The sequence below is a fragment of the Odontesthes bonariensis genome, chromosome 14 (assembly GCF_027942865.1).
Source record: "Odontesthes bonariensis isolate fOdoBon6 chromosome 14, fOdoBon6.hap1, whole genome shotgun sequence".
Lineage (NCBI taxonomy): Eukaryota > Metazoa > Chordata > Actinopteri > Atheriniformes > Atherinopsidae > Odontesthes > Odontesthes bonariensis.
In genome coordinates, this window is record NC_134519.1 from 36,579,677 (window position 1) to 36,596,564 (window position 16,888).

At 42.7% G+C, this 16,888-nt stretch overlaps 1 protein-coding gene across 1 annotated transcript in view; it reads right to left on the minus strand.

Annotated features, from left to right (window-relative positions):
• The window catches only part of LOC142399494 (dnaJ homolog subfamily B member 6-like), a 34,362-nt gene extending 28,167 nt beyond the window's left edge, over positions 1-6,195 (minus strand). The window contains exons 1-2 of the mRNA XM_075484210.1: positions 6,025-6,195; positions 4,321-4,423 (exon numbers count right to left, since the gene is read on the minus strand). Of these exons, the coding sequence (XP_075340325.1) occupies positions 4,321-4,385 (65 nt within the window). The 5' untranslated portion in view covers positions 4,386-4,423; positions 6,025-6,195. The remainder of the gene's footprint in view (positions 1-4,320; positions 4,424-6,024) is intronic.
• Between the last annotated feature and the right edge of the window lie 10,693 nt (positions 6,196-16,888).

Consider the following 16,888-nt stretch of genomic DNA (forward strand, 5'->3'; position numbering starts at 1 on the left):
AATTATAGTTTGCATTTAAAAAAAATGTATTTGTGTTCTTTTTTTTTTTTTCTTCCCCAAGCTCATAAAATAATTTGGGTCGGTCGGAAACCGGAACCAAAAAAATTTTTTTTTTAGGCCTCATCATAGGAGGGACTTTAACATGGTACCTGACTCAGGAGTGGACAGGTGCAGTACTACAGGAAGTCAGAGTTCCCCAACTGCATAACAAACTCTTTGACCTGAATTTTACTAACCTCTTAGAATCAGTCAGGAAAGATTTACAGAGATGGAGTACACTACCCCTGTCCCTGGCTGGCTGAATCAATGCGGTTAAGATGAACATCTTACCAAAATTTCTCTATTTGTTTCAATGTGTGCCAGTACTGATTAGAAAAAAAATATTTGTAGCTCTTGACAAATGTATCGCAAACTTTATTTGGAATAATAAATCTGCAAGAATTTGGAAGGCTTTTTTGCAAAGACCAAAGCCATTAGGAGGAATGGCTTTACCTAAATTTGAACATTACTACTGGGCTGCCAATTTTCGTAGCATGCTATTCTGGAAAACGTTGTTGGATAAACAACAACTGAGGCCTCATTTTCTAAATTATCCTCACTTTCTGCTCTCTTGACATGCTCCATACCGGTAGAACTCTCTGCATATAAAAATAACCCAACACTTGGACATTCCCTTAGGACCTTGGTACAGTTTAGGAAAAGATTTGGACTTTTATCAATGCCCCTCTCAGCTAGCCTGGGAATTCCCATGCTGCTTTGCGCTCGATTTCATTCTCACTGCAAAGTCAGCCTGGAAACCACCGCCCTTATTTTTGCCAGAGTTTGGGAACCAATCACAGAACGGGGGGGGCAGCAAGACGATGACGACGTCTATGCGCTACACCGAAGCTTGTAGAGTGTTAATTCAACATGACAGCGGACACAACGTTACCGTTCAATGCAGCCTTAGAAAGTGATAGTTCGGAGTAGATTCAACCTGGGGTCATTTGAACCGTGACATCCAGCCAAGTAGCCCACCCGCAGTTTTTCCGATATTGGCTGAACATCAGCTGAGTTACTGAGTTATCCCGAATAGCTTAGTACAAGCGCTAACGGACCCTGGCAGTATCTCCAAAATTACCACACTAAAATCACATGTCATGAAACCAAACTTCTACAGTAGTACAAATATGGTCTGTACTCACAAAACGATGCATTTGGAAGTTTGTACATAGTCCAGGAGTTTATTATTATCATCAACACAAGCCTGATAGCTTTTCTGCTGCTAAAGCTGCGTCGACGTCACTTCTGGGAGCTGGGAGCTTCAAAGTAAGATGAGGGTTGAGCTACTACTGTAGACAACAAAGCAAGGCTGCTCAATTTCTCCATTATTAAAATAAATTCACAACTCTACAACATAAAAATTCATGTAGAATATAGCATATAGGCCTACTTTGTTGTCAATTTAAGTAGCTTAGAGCGCAAGTTTACTTTTATTTTCCATTTTTTTCTTCTTGTTCGTCGAATTTCTGTCGTCATCTGGTATAAGTGATACAATTGGCTATGAATCGCGCGCAAAGCAGCATGGGAAATACCTGACGTCATTTGATAGACATTCGTAGCGCCCAATAAACGGCTCTAGGCATTCGTAAACCACGCCTCAAATACGAGAAAATGCACACCTAGTTCCCAGACCACCATCTCATCGAGATTGTGGACGCGTCAGCCAGGCTACCTCTCAGCACCAATTCATCAAAATCATTACTTCCCCCCATCACTGCAAGACTTGGCTTTTAAAATCTGGAAGACAAAAGGTATCAAATGTTTTGGAGACTTATATATTGATGGCACTTTTGCCTCATTCACCAAGCTGAAGCAAAAATATAATCTTCATAACAACCAGTTCTTTAAATATCTGCAGGTTAGAAACTTCGCTCAAACTAATCTAGTTCAGTTCCCTCATACACCAAAAAAAACATATTAGACCATATTTTGGATATTAACCCACTTGGAAGGGGTGTGGTTGCTCAAATATATAATCTAATCTCACAACTTGACTGTCCCTCCTTATCTATAATTAAGGACCAATGGGAAGAGGACTTGCAGTTACAACTGGACGAGGGCACATGGGATTCAATTCTACACAGGGTCCACTCCTCATCTATCTGCAGTTTAAAATTCTCCACCGTCTTCACTATACTGAAGAGAAATTGGCCAGATTTTATCCTAATGTGAGCCCTTATGTGCTAGGTGTAAAAATCAGGCGGGGACTCTTATCCACACGTTTTGGACTTGTCCCAAGCTTTGTAAGTACTGGGAGGATGCATTTAAAACTCTCTCAATAGTATTTGAGATTCCTCTCAATCAGTCTCCGCTGACAGCTCTGTTTGGAGTGACTGAAGAAGCTCACCTTCCAAATTATAAATGAAATGCTATTGCTTTTGCATCTCTGATTGCTCGCCGGCTAATTCTTCTCAAATGGAAGGACGAAGCACCACCCACACATAACCACTGGATTCAAGATCTAATGCAGTTCTTGCAGCTAGAGAAAATCCAGTCCACTTTGAAGGGATCAACGTACAGATTTTACAAGGCCTGGCAGCCTTTCATCACACATGTAGAGAACTGCGGGCTGGATTTAACAATTTGAGAATTGTGTCTAGAGCTGAGTGTTGCCGTGGTGTGGGACGCACCAATTCTAATTGATTGCGACTGATTTATTTTGACCCCCTTTTTTTTCTTTTTCTTATATGTATTTATTTGTCTGTTTTTCTTTTTTTTTGGTCACCATTGTTAGGAACTGCAATTTTTTTTTAATTGTTCTTCTTTGTGAAGGGAGGTGGGTGGGGGGAATACGAGATCGCTTATCTCGGCAGTCTGGTAGAATTGTTCGTTATACCATATGCTGTAGGTGTGGGACTGCTTAACAACATGCTCTGTATCGTTTTTGTTTATAAGATGAAAAATTCCAAAATAAAGTGTTTAAAAATAATAATAATAACCTGCCAGGAATGTCAGCTTGTGTTCTCTGGGAAGCAGGAAAAGCAGCAACGAAGAGGCAAAATAATCTCTTTTTCATCAAATAAGAAAAACAAGGAGAATTCAAGAATATGGGAATTAGAACTCAGGATTAAATCAGAGGATGTCACCGGCGCTTTGGTCCCTGTAACCAAACGAAGAGCCCCACATTCTCAGCACAAAGTCCAGCTTTTTTACAGCGTGCGCTGAACTTCCTGTTTGGATTTTCATGGGCAGGATTTTGTTAAGGAGAAGGGAACCTCAGGGTCACATCTCTGCTCTTTGCAGATGATGTGGTTCTGTTGGCTTCTTCATGACCTTCAGTTCACGGCCGAGTGTGAAGCAGCCGGGATGAAAGTCAGCTCTTCCAGATCTGACGCCCTGGTTCTGAGTCAGGAATGAGTCTCTGCCTCAGCTGAAGCAGTTTCAGTACCTCTGGATCTGGTTCTCAGTGATGGTGAGTTGGAGTCAGAGATGGACAGACGGATCGGGGCTCCGTCAGCAGTAATAAAAGTGGATCAGTCCTATTTTATGAAGAAGAAGCTGAGTCAAAGGAGAAGCTTTCAGGTTACTGCTCCATCTTTGATCCAACCCTTACCTCAACCTTAGAGATAGGGGGAGGAGCTCCACCATCCGTGGGGAGGAGCACCACCATCCGGAGGGAGGAGCACCACCATCCGGGGGGAGGAGCACCACCATCCGGAGGGAGGAGCACCACCATCCGGGGGGAGGAGCTCCACCATCCGTGGGGAGGAGCACCACCATCCGGGGGGAGGAGCTCCACCATCCGGGGGGAGGAGCTCCACCATCCGGAGGGAGGAGCACCACCATCCGGGGGGAGGAGCACCACCATCCGGAGGGAGGAGCTCCACCATCCGGGGGGAGGAGCTCCACCATCCGGGGGGAGGAGCTCTAAGGAGCTTTAACTGAGGCAAACAGCATAAACACAAAGAAACAGATATTTCAGTTCCCTCCCAGCTGCGGGTGAGCCCCCAACATCATCATGGCGAGCCTTCCCTGGCTGCAGAGGGTTTAACCACGGGACCAAGAAGCTGTTCATCTATCCATCTACTTTATCCCTGATATATCCGGAGCCCAACAGTCCAGCTCCACAGTTCAGTAAAACATTTGGTCCTGGGGCTTTTAGCATTTTAAGCAGTTCTTGACTAACACATGAAACAAGTTCCCACTCACATCTCTGATGGCTTTACTCAGACTGGCTTTATGTCTGTAGTCAAAGGCCTTTAGCGAACACACGACCTCTGTGGTAACATTCGATAAGCCTTTTACCACAGTAAACATTGGAAAACTTTAGGAACTCACGCTTTCTTTATGTCTTCTGCAGATGCATCCCTCCGTACACCTAAAATCTGGTAGTACTCCACCATGATCAGGGGATGGAGACGCTTCAGCAAGCCCGATGCACCTGAAAGAGCAAAGAACCGACACAGTACGTATGTTACTGGAGAATCAAAAAGAAAATCTGTCTGAGACAGGCAGCCTGAGCTCTGCCTTTCACAAACAGGCATCTACCACCCACTGACCTACTGAGCCTTCAAGCTAACTTCTTCAACTCGTAGCACTGATTCTTCCTGCTGACAGTTCTCGGAGAAAACAGCATGAAATGTCAGAGCATCTGCTGGCTTTCAGCTGAAGACCCTGCAGCCAACACAACAGCACTGTGTGATGTGTGCCAGGCCGAAATGCCCAGCCGGTGGACTGTCCTGTGCTCGCAACAGTTTCCCACTCCTCAAAACTCTGCAAAGAGCAGCTGGAGGGCAGCCACTGAAGTTGGCTGGTGGCAGGTGAGACTGCAGCAGGAGTCCATGTCATCCATTCAGCCCAGTGGACATCACATGTCCGACTGGATGCACCACAGAACCCAGTGGGCAGCACATCCAACTGGGCCCAAATGAGCTGAATCCTGAACAGCCCCAGTTCATCGTCCTAGATATCAGTTACTTTGGCTGCTGGAGCTGTGGAAACTGGTGGCCCCTGAGCTATGGAAACTGGTGGCCCCTGGAATGATTGGAGCCTTGGTAACAGTCCAAGGCTGCTTTATTTCAGATATTCACACACATTCACACACCCATGAAAAGGTAGGCAGTGTGGGATTCAGTGTATTGCCCAAGGAGGCCCAGGCAGGCCGGGAGTTGAACCACCGACCTGTTGGCAGGCGACTGCTTTTCATCCTGAGCTACAGGTGCCAGTCGATTTTGTGGCATGGTGTCGGAACAATTCCCTCATCTTAAACACAGTGAGAACAAAAGAGATGATTGTGGACCGGGAATAAGCCAAATGCTGTTTCCATCCGAGGTGAAGGGGTGGAGAGTACCATCTGCTCTGCAGCAGCATCAGAGCCAGAGACTCAGAGAAGCTGATAAATAAGGCTGGCTCTGGGCTGGGGCCCCTGGAGCTGGGCCCCTGGAGCTGGGCCCCTGGAGCTGGGCCCCTGGAGCTGGGCCCCTGGAGCTGGGCCCCTGGAGCTGGGCCCCTGGAGCTGGGCCCCTGGAGCTGGGCCCCTGGAGCTGGTTGTTCAAAGAACAATGCTGCACGAGCTGTTCATCAGCCTAACAACACTTCCGCATAACACAGATTAAAGAAAGTCTGCGTTCATCAGAGGCTTCTTCACCCCCTCAGCAACACAGAATAGTGCAGCTCATTCATGCCCACCGCAACACCTCTGCATGACATTTTATTTGGATCTTTTTGGGCAGAAAGTCCCAAGTCTGTCCCACCTGGGGATGAAAAAAGTACAATTCCATTCCATGCAGCTTCCCTCCTGAACCTGGCAGGGTAGCTGCTGCTCGGTGACACGAAGGAACAGAAAGTACCAGGAACCGTGGCGTTTGAAAAACACCCGTGACAAGTGCACCACAGCAGCCCAACGCCGGTGGGAAAGGTCGTGTCGCTGAGACGGAGGGGTTTGAGGTGTTTGAGGTGCTATCAGCGAGCCCAGCGGAAGCTGGCTGGAACGTTAGCTTAACTCTGCGCGACGTAAACATGAAATGATGGATGCAGTCCTACCTGGTGCAGTCAGGTGTCCGCGGTGTCGGCGGGTGTGTAGGACAGAGCCACAGGCAAGTATAAGGCTGCACAGAAGCTAGCAAGGGCTAATCATATCCAACAGTTCAGATTCTCAAATTAGAAGCAACATCTAATTGCCATTTCATCTTCTTCGCCTATAATATGTCGACGGTTACTCCAGGTTACAGGCGCTTTACCGCCACCCTGTGGCATACCTTATACACTACAGGTTCCCTCGGTTTATCTAAAACCAGGATGACTTTGTATGGAAGTTTTTCTGTGCCATCAGAGTTTGAATACGAATTTCAAATATGGAATTTTTACAGCATCAAAATCAGACTCTGAATTTGAAAAATCAACAGTGGAAAAAAAAAATTCAGTGGAAAAAAATTCAACTTCCAAAAATTCAGTGGAAAAAGAACCAGACTTAACATCCGGGTAAACAGGGAAAAGCAATCGATCCCTGTCTCAATTCATCAGATCAGCTCAATAGATATTGAGTAATATCTATTACTCAATTTTATTCACACAAATGGCAAATAAAGTAAACTCACTCACCGAAGCACCATCACCCGCGTTGGTGGACATGGCTGATCTGTCCAATGGAGCGTAACTTGATTGGCTGCCGTTGGATGAATTGAGACAGGGATCGATTGCTTCTCCCTGTTTACCCGGATGTTGAGTTTGGTTCATTTTTTTTTTTTTTTTTTTTTTTTTTAAGTATTTTTTTGGGCTTTTTATGCCTTTAATGTTAGGACAGTTGGAGAGAGACAGGAAGCAGGGGGCAGAGAGAGGGGAAAGACACGCAGCACAGGGCCGCTCAGTGCGGGAGTCAAACCGGGGCCAGCTGCAGCGAGGACTGCAGCCTCTGTACATGGGGCGGCTGCTTAACCCACTAGGGCCTCTGTGTTGGTAAACACCATCTCAACCAGAGGTCCAAGGATGGAGTGAAGACAGGGACAATCAGACTGTCCAATCAGAGAAATCTTTTCCATATCCCTTGCAAGAACACAGCATCCAGTTCAACTATAACTAATCTCAAACACGCAGTACTCAATGTCAGATCTTTAAGTAACAAATCATTCTTAATTAATAGTTTTATTTCCTCTCACAATCTTGATTTTATGTGTTTAACTGAGACGTGGCTCGACAAAAACACAGCAAATGCAGTCCTGATTGAGTCTAGTCCACCTCACTTCAATTTTGTGTCTGAAACACGAGAAAACCAGAGGGGTGGGGGTGTTTGTGCCATGTTCAGGGACAATATACCCACACACAAGCTGTCATTTGGGTTTTTTTCATCATTTGAGTATGTGTCATTCAAAATGGAGATAAAACAATCTTCCATACTTTATATCACCATTTATAAACCACCACAGAATTGTTTTATTGATGATTTTACTGAACTACTTTCAATTGTGTGCACTGCTTTTGACTGTTTAGTCATAACAGGGGACCTGAATGTGCATGTGGACGTAGCGCATAACAAGGAAGCTAAAGAGCTCACTGCTGTCCTTGAAATGTTTGGTCTAACTCAGCATGTGACTGAGCCCACCCACAGCAGGGGGCACACTCTAGATGTGCTCATTTCAAGGGGTGTTGTTATTTCAAACGTGGATGTTGTCGATGTTGCTTTATCTGATCATTTCTGTGTTTTCTTCGACCTATCTGTTATACCCAAACCAGCAGCTGGGTCTGCAGTTGTTCAGGGAAGACTCATAAATGACAGAAAGGGACACAGTTTATGGAAATGATTAGGTTTGAGAACACCCTGTGTTCTGATGTTGATGATCTGTTGAACTCTTACACATCAAGTCTCTTAAATGTTTTGGATACCATTGCTCCTGTTAAGGTTAGAATGGTTAAAAGTAGGCAAAGGGCGCCATGGAGGAAAGAAGAGTCAAAGCTCCAGGTTCATTATGAGACTTACAAAGAAAAGCTATGTGTGTTCAACCAGACTTTGCGTAGAACAAGGGAGAGGTATTTTTCTGAAATCATCAAAAACTGCAGTAACAACTCTCGTGTCCTGTTTGCTACAGTAAACAGATTAACAAACCCTCCAGTTTCACTGCCTTTAGAACTCATTTCTACATCCAAGTGTAACGAGTTTGCAATATTCTTTAATGACAAAGTTCAATGCATTAAAAATGCAATAATTTCCACAACACAAATAACTACTCTGCAGCCAGCTAGACACCTAGAGCTGACACATTTCACACCTGTTACTGACAAAACAGTCGAAGAGACCATCTGCAGTCTGAGTTCATCAACGTGCTGCCTTGATGAGTTGCCCACTAGATTCCTAAAGTCTGTGCTGAGCAGTTTGTTACCACAACTTGCTCATCTAGTCAACATCTCACTCCAGACTGGAACATTTCCAAAGGCCTTAAAAACTGCTGTCATTAAGCCTCTTCTAAAGAAGAGCAATCTTGATGCCACAGTACTGAACAACTACCGGCCCATATCAAACCTGCCATTCTTAGGCAAAGTCCTAGAAAAAGTTGTATACCAACAGCTTAGTGACTTTCTCCTGTCTAACAATGCTTTTGATACTTTCCAATCAGCCTTTAGGCCCCACCACAGCTCTGAGACAGCTCTGATCAAGGTGACAAATGACATCCGCCTGAACACAGATGCAAGTAGAGTCACAGTCTTAGTTCTGCTGGACCTGAGTGCTGCCTTTGACACAGTTGACCATGCGATCTTATTACAGAGGTTAGAAGACTGGGTGGGAATCTCTGGTCGTGCTTTAAACTGGTTCAAGTCCTATCTGGAGGACAGGAAGTATTTTGTTGAAATTGGTAACTGTGTCTCAGACCAAATGGCTATGACCTGTGGGGTTCCCCAGGGGTCAATCCTGGGACCCGTATTGTTCAATCTGTACATGCTTCCACTAGGCCAGCTAATACGCAGCTATAATGTGTCCTACCACAACTATGCAGATGACACTCAGATCTACGTGTCACTGACGGCAGGAGAACACGGGCCTGTAGATACATTGTGTCGCTGCATCGAACAGATCAGTGTGTGGATGCAAAACTATTTCCTCCAGCTAAACTCAGACAAAACTGAAATCATTGTCTGTGGCCCACAGAAACAAAGAGAAAGTGTCATCAGTCACCTTGAGACTCTCTCTCTAAAACCTAACTATCAAGTTAGAAATCTCGGGGTAATATTGGACTCAGACCTGAACTTTAACAGCCACATTAAATCTGTAACATCAGCAGCTTTTTACCATCTAAAAAACATTGCCAGAATCAAAGGAATAGTGTCTAAACCAGACTTAGAGAGACTGATCCATGCGTTTGTCTCCAGCAGGTTAGACTGCTGTAACGGCCTGCTCACTGGGCTCTAAACGGGCTGTAAGACAGCTGCAGTACATCCAGAATGCTGCTGCTCGAGTCCTGACTAGAACCAGGAAATAAGACCATATTAGTCCAGTGCTCAGGTCTCTGCACTGGCTTCCTGTCGCTCAGAGAATAGACTTTAAAACAGCTCTGCTTGTGTACAAGTCTCTTCACGGTCAAGCGCCAAAGTACATCTCTGACATGTTAAAGCCACATGAACCAACTCGGGCTCTGAGAACCTCAGGGAGGGGTCTCCTGCTGGTGCCCAGAGTCAGGACTAAACAAGGTGAGGCTGCGTTTCAGTTTTATGCTCCTAAAATCTGGAACAGTCTTCCAGAAGATGTGAGACAGGCCTCAACCCTGACAATGTTTAAATCCAGGCTGAAAATAGTTCTGTTCAGCTGTGCATATGACACCTGAAAGTATTTTATCTGCACTCTTCACTTTTTAATTAATTAATGATTATTTTAATGGGTTTTAAATTTCTTTCTTTTTTAATTTCTTTTATTTTTTTTATTACTTTTTAATGGTTTTATTGCCTTCTTGTGATTTTATGTAGCTGTAAAGCACTTTGAATTGCCCTGTGTATGAATTGTGCTCTATAAATAAAATTGCCTTGCCTTGCCTTACGCCACCAACTGCCCCGAGTCTGGTTCTTTTGCCACTGAATTTTTTATGCAGCATAATTACAACGGGCAGACAGAATGTTCACATTCTAGGGACCTCTTAAAGTCACCTCAGAACCTTTTAAAAGGTGTCCTTTGTGTTGCTTGTTATTTAGTGACCACATGTGTGGATTATTCTATTGAGGAGCAGCCTGATAAGGAAAACAGAAAAAAATTCACTGAAATATATTAAACTTTTTGTCCCAGGTAGTTCATGCTGTGTGAGGGAGAAGTGAGCCAACTGGAAATAGTTATCAACCTAACAATGATATCTAAGATCAAATTTTATTGTCACGTATGTGCAGTGAAATACATTAAATTTTTTCCTCCACATTTAAATCATTGGCACCTGCTAAACACACACTCATGGAGACAGATGCCATACACTGGAGCAGTTAGCAGCCATTCACAGCACCCAAGGAGCATGGGGGTCCGGTGCCTCGTTCAAGGACACCACTCAAAAGTGGGCTGCCACTTTTGAGTGGCGAGGAATTGAACCACCAACCTTCTGGTTATTGCACAACCCACTCTAACCACTGAGCCACAGCCACTGAATGCAGTGTCAGAATATCCCCAGAACTGCTGGGAAGCACCCATGATGCACCTCTCCTCCCTCTCCTCTCTCTCCTCTCCATGTACATGTGACATCATTGCTGTCATTAACTTGTGTTTCTCTCTCTCAGCAGGTATCCCTGGCCTGGTGTTACAGTGTTTGTTGTCCCCTCTTTTCTGTCCTCTCAGCCCCAGCTGGTCCAGGCAGATGGCCGCCCTTCCTGGTTCTGATGGAGGTTTCTTCCTGTTCAAAGAGAGTTTTTTCTCTTCTACCGTCGCTTTGCTCAGAACGGGAGACTGGATCGAATAGAAGTCTCGGTGCAATCTGTTGGTTTCCTTAGAAAGGCTACTTTTCTTTTTAACCTTCGTCTTGTGTTAGGGTCGGCACCGACCCGTTTTTAGGTCTTAAATGCATAAAATAACCATATAAATTTGTTTATTGCATCAAGGCTTTATGACTTTGTCAGGAACCTCTATTTCAACAAAATAAAACAAAAAAAATTGTTTTCACTAAATTATAAAATGCTCTAGTTGAAATTAAGACCTTTGTGTTGTTAGGGTCGGTTTCGACCCAGTTATAAAAATAAGATTATAAAGCAATATTAGAGCCAAAACTGAAATCACAAGTTCACTGTCAGCCAACACACTGACAGCCAGCTCCTCTCCCAATCATGTGAGCTTTAGGGGATTCTCATTTTGCCTTGTTTTAGGGTTACCCCCTAACCCTAACCCATTTTTTTTTATTGAAATCGAGGGGTATACTGACAAAAACAAGGCCCAGGGGCCCACACCAAAAATATTAAAACCAATATTTTTTATGGATAAGGAAGCCTAACAAGGTAACCAAGAGATGAGAAACAAATTGGATGATAGATCATTGTTTTTAGTGTATTTTACAACTAAATTAAAACACGGGTCAAAACCGACCCGTTAACATAAGAGATGGTAACAGGGAACTAACACAAGATGAAGGTTAAATTGGATCTGTATGAAATGGGCTACTTTAGATTTGAATTAAGCTGATTTGACTAGATTATTGTTGGATTAGAATTAATTGTTTTGATTTTGGCTTGAATTGGACTGTGTCTTTGTAGTGACATGACCTTTGCTGTGATATGGCGCTATATAAATAAGACTGAACTGAACAGCTGAATAGTTGAAAACCATGCTGGATAAAAGAGGCACGGTATCAATTACATATATGAAAAGCCCAGTTAATACAGTTAACAACAGTGTACATCAATTTTCATAATCAATTATGATATCTCAGAAGACAAACATTGGGTGGGTAGCATCACATTTGAACTGTTCACAAAGATAAATGAGGCAAGTCTGAGGTGGCCAACAAAGAGATAAATGATGTGGGCTGCAGGCAGGCTATTAAAGCACACACACTGAATTGAATTGATTTCAATTCAATTCAGTTTATTCATATAGTGCCAAATTACAACAAAAGTCATCTCAAGGCACTTCTATAATATAGTCCAATTCAAGCCATTTGGAGTTCAATTCATTGTAATCATAATCCAATCAAATCCAATTAATTAATTTCCTCCACCAGCTGGGGTTTGAGAGGACAGAAAAGAGGGGACAACAAACACTGTAACACCATTCAAAGGATATCTGTTGGAACAGGGAAACACGAGTTAATGACCACAATAATATCACATATACATAAAGAGAGTAAAGTGAGGAAAGGTGTGACAGATGAGGCCCCCCAGCAGTCTAGGCCTATAGCAGCTTAACTATGGGATGTTTCAGGATTACCTGAGCCATCCCTAACTATAAGCTTTATCAAAAAGGAAAGTTTTAAGCCTGTTCTTAAAAGTGGAAAGGGTGTCTGCTTCCCGGACATTTACTGGCAGCTTATTCCACAAGAGAGAGGCCTGATAACTGAAGGCTCTGCCTCCCATTCTACTTTTAGAAACTCTGGGAACCTCAAGTAAACCTGCAGTTTGGGAACGAAGTGCTCTGTTAGGAAAATATCTTACAATGAGATCTTTAAGATATGATGGAGCTCGGTCATTAAGAGCTTTATATGTGAGGAGAAGAATCTTAAATTCTATTCTGAATTTAACAGGGAGCCAATGAAGAGAAGCTAAAACTGGAGAAATATGATCTCTGCTGTTAGTTCTCATCAGAACTCTGGCTGCAGCATTTTGGATCAGCTGGAGGCTTTTCAGAGAATATGTGGGACAGCCCAATAATAAAGAATTACAGTAGTCCAATCCTGAAGTAACAAATGCATGGAGCAGTTTTTCTGCATCACTCTGAGACAAGATGTTCCTGATTTTAACAATATTACGAAGGTGAAAGAAGGCAGTCCTAGAAACCTGTTTTATATGCGAGTCAAATGATAAGTTCTGGTCAAAAATAACTCCAAGGTTCCTCACTGTAGAACTAGAAGCCAAGGAAATACCATCTAGAGTAACTATATAGCTAGACAGTTTCTCCCTGAAGCGCTCAGGTCCAAAGATAACGACTTCAGTTTGTCTGAATTTAGAAGCAGACAGTTCTGAGTCATCCAGGTCTTTATGTCTTTAAGACATGCTTGTAGTCTGACCAACCTATTGGGTTCATCTGGTTTTATAGATAAGTACAGCTGAGTATCATCAGCATAGCAATGGAAATTTATGCCATGCTGTCTAATAATGTTACCTAATGGAAGCATGTATAAAGTGAAAAGAATTGGTCCAAGCACAGAACCCTGGGGAACTCCATGACTTACTCTGGTGTGTGAGGAAGATTCTTCATTTACAAGAACAAACTGAAATCTATCAGATAAATATGACTTAAACCAGCCTAATGCAGTTCCTTTAATCCCGATAACATGTTCAAGTCTGTGTAATAAGATACTGTGATCGACCGTATCAAATGCAGCACTGAGATCCAACAGGACAAGCACAGACACAACTCCGCTATCAGAGGCTAAGAGGAGATCATTGGTAACTTTCAGCAGTGCAGTTTCTGTGCTATGATGCACTCTGAATCCTGACTGAAACTCTTCAAACAGATTATTTCTGTGTAAGTGATCACAAAGCTGAGCTGCAACTATTTTTTCAAGAACTTTATACATAAAAGGGAGATTGGATATAGGTCTATAATGAGCCAACACTTCTGAATCAAGAGTAGGTTTTTTAAGTAAAGGTTTAATTACAGCAACCTTAAAAGTCTGAGGTACATATCCTGTCAACAAAGACAGATTGATCAAATCCAATATGGAAGTGTCAATTAATGGGAAAACCTCCTTGAACAGTCTGGTTGGGATTGGGTCTAAAACACAAGTTGATGGTTTAGAAGAGACTATTGCTGTTGTTAGTTCAGAGAGATCAACTGGGCAGAAGCCGTCTAAATACAAATCAGGTTCTAAAGATACTTCTAAAGCTGCTGTACTTGATGATACATCACTGATAATAGTGGGAAGGACTCCATCAATCTTCTCTCTGATAGAAACAATTTTATTGATAAAGAAGCTCATGAAATCATCACTGCTGAGAGTTAAAGGAATAACTGGCTCAGCAGAGCTCGGACTCTTAGTCAGACTGGCTACAGTGCTGAAAAGAAACCTGGGATTATTCTTATTCTCTTCTATCAATGATGAATAATAAGCAGTTCTAGCTTTACGAAGGGCTTTCTTATATGTTATTAAACTATCTTTCCAGACTAACTGAGACTCTTCTAAATTAGAGGAACGCCACTGTCTCTCCAGCTTTCTTGCAGTCTGCTTTAAAGCACGCAGCTGTGAATTATACCAAGGAGCCAACCTCTTCTGACTGATTACCTTCCTTTTCAGAGGGGCAACACTGTCCAGTGCTGTACGCATTGAAACTATAGTGCTGTCAACAAGAGAGTCAAGTGCTGCTGGAGTAAAGTTTAGGTAGTCGTCCTCTGTCATATCTGCACATGGCAGTGAAGAAAAGGATGATGGAATTAATTCTTTAAATCTGGTTACAGCATCCTCTGATAGACACCTTCTATATGTAAATTTCTTCTCAGAAACTGTATAGTCAAGTAATGTAAACTCAAAGGTTATCAGAAAATGGTCAGATAAGACAGGGTTATGAGGGAACACTGTTAACTGTTCACTCTCAATGCCATAAGTCAGCACAAGATCAAGGGTGTGATTAAGGCAGTGAGTCGGTCTGTGAACACTCTGAGAAAATCCAATAGAGTCCAATATAGAATTAAAGTTCATATTCAGGCTGTCATTTTCAACATCTACATGAATATTAAAGTCACCCACTACAATGACTTTATCTGTACTCAGCACTAACTGGGATAAAAACTCTGAGAATTCAGACAGAAACTCAGAATAAGGGCCAGGTGGACGATACACAACAACAAACACAAGAGGTTTCTGGGATTTCCACTTTGCGTGGGAAAAACTGAGAATCAGAGATTCAAAAGAGCTCAAACTAATCTTGGGTCTGGGACTGATTAGTAACCCTGATCTCAAAATAGCTGCCACTCCTCCTCCTCTGCCTGTGGTTCCAGGAACGTGAACATTTAAACAGTCAGAGGGAGTTGCTTCATTAATGCTAACATGATCCTCCTGCTGCAGCCAGGTTTCTGTAAGACAAAATATATCAATATGATGATCACAAATCAACTCATTCACTAACAGAGACTTCGAAAGGAGAGATCTGATATTCAGCAAAGCACATTAAAGGGGAACTCCGGGGCATTTGAAGCGCATTTCTATTGCTAGAGGTTGTCAAATACTGATAGTAGGACACAGACTGGTGCAAATCTGCGCTCCCTGTGCGGCGATTGCGCTGATTGCGCAGCCTGTCATGCGAGGCTAATACGTGGTGGCTAAGGGGCAAGCGCTAACCCTTCCACGTAAAACAACAATTTGCACACTGCAGAAACGTCACACCACTTTATAAACCATCCGACAATAAAGTCACAAGCCTTACCATCAAAACCATATGCATGGTTCTCACATTACTGGCATGGGGACGTTACAAAACAACTTTATAAACAGCATGTCACTCACCTCTTGTCGGTATGCGCGCGCATGTGAAAGCCCAAAACAGTCAATGGACGATACTCCCATATACAAAGCAATTATCTTCTCTAGAAAAACTGCGTTCAAGTATTTAAAACATTACAACAATATTACTGGGCATGTATCTGGGCAGTAGCAATTGTTGCACCAAATAAAGCAAATATGATACATCTCTTCTGTATATAATAACACAATAATTTAAAAACAATGTGAAATTTTTTTGTTTGTCATTCATATTTTCTTTGGGAGTGTGCTTGGTGTAATAAAGAGGGTGCTTGTGTTACTTCACGTGTTTTTATTCAAGAAAAGTCGTTTTTGCACAGTAACGGTTTCTTTTTTTTTGAGACAATTTCTCCAGCGAGTTTGAAGCATGTTTCGAAGCTTCGGTGTTATTTATTTAAAAAAAAAAACGAGTGTAGGGGCATAGTACTATAACTTGTGTTATGAGACACACATCTCTCTTTTTTTAAATAAAAAATTGACAGTTCTCGTTTATTTTTGAAAACCGGAAGTCACCACATGCTGCTGAAAGTTAGCGCTGAGTTTCTCAGTCGTCTCCGTGGTGTAAGATAATAACTAAGCTAATAACTAAGAACACAGTGTATCGTCACAGAGAGCATAGCATATTTTAAAATGAAAAAAAATTTACTTTCTTCCTTGTCTGTCACAAATATTGCAAAATAGCACATTAAAAAACTAATCTACTTCTTCTCCTCCACACATTCTTCTTCTGTGGTTCAATGTGTTGTTCTATGTTGAGCACCGCCCCCTCAACATTGATCTCCGGTCTGCAGTCAGGGGCTACTCCTGACTTTTGGAGGGAGGATTTTGTGATGCAAATGTATTACTCTTTTGAACGCATATTGTTTTTAGAAGCAAGACGCGTTATTTTCGGGACCCCAGCCAACTAGCCGGACTACCTTCATCAACACCAAAACGAGGCTGGAACTCTGCTCACAGGACGCAGCAGGGGGTAAGAAGATGTTTATAAATGATGTTGCTGATATGGGATGTCATACAGCTTCATGTCAAAAGAGGCGAACTATCCCTTTAACTGGATGTATGGGAGAAGAATTTCAACCTCTTTTCTGGAACCGACAAGGTGCTAAAACTGAAGAAATATCATCTCTCATGCTATTTTAACCTCTTTTCCTGTGGAGAATTTATTTTTTCAATCCGATGCGCAGACACACAATTGAAATGCTCACTGATTGAGCAATTCTTTTTCACCATTTTAGCTGAGTTCCCATTGTCATTTTGCCCAAACAGGGATAATGTTACAGTCCACA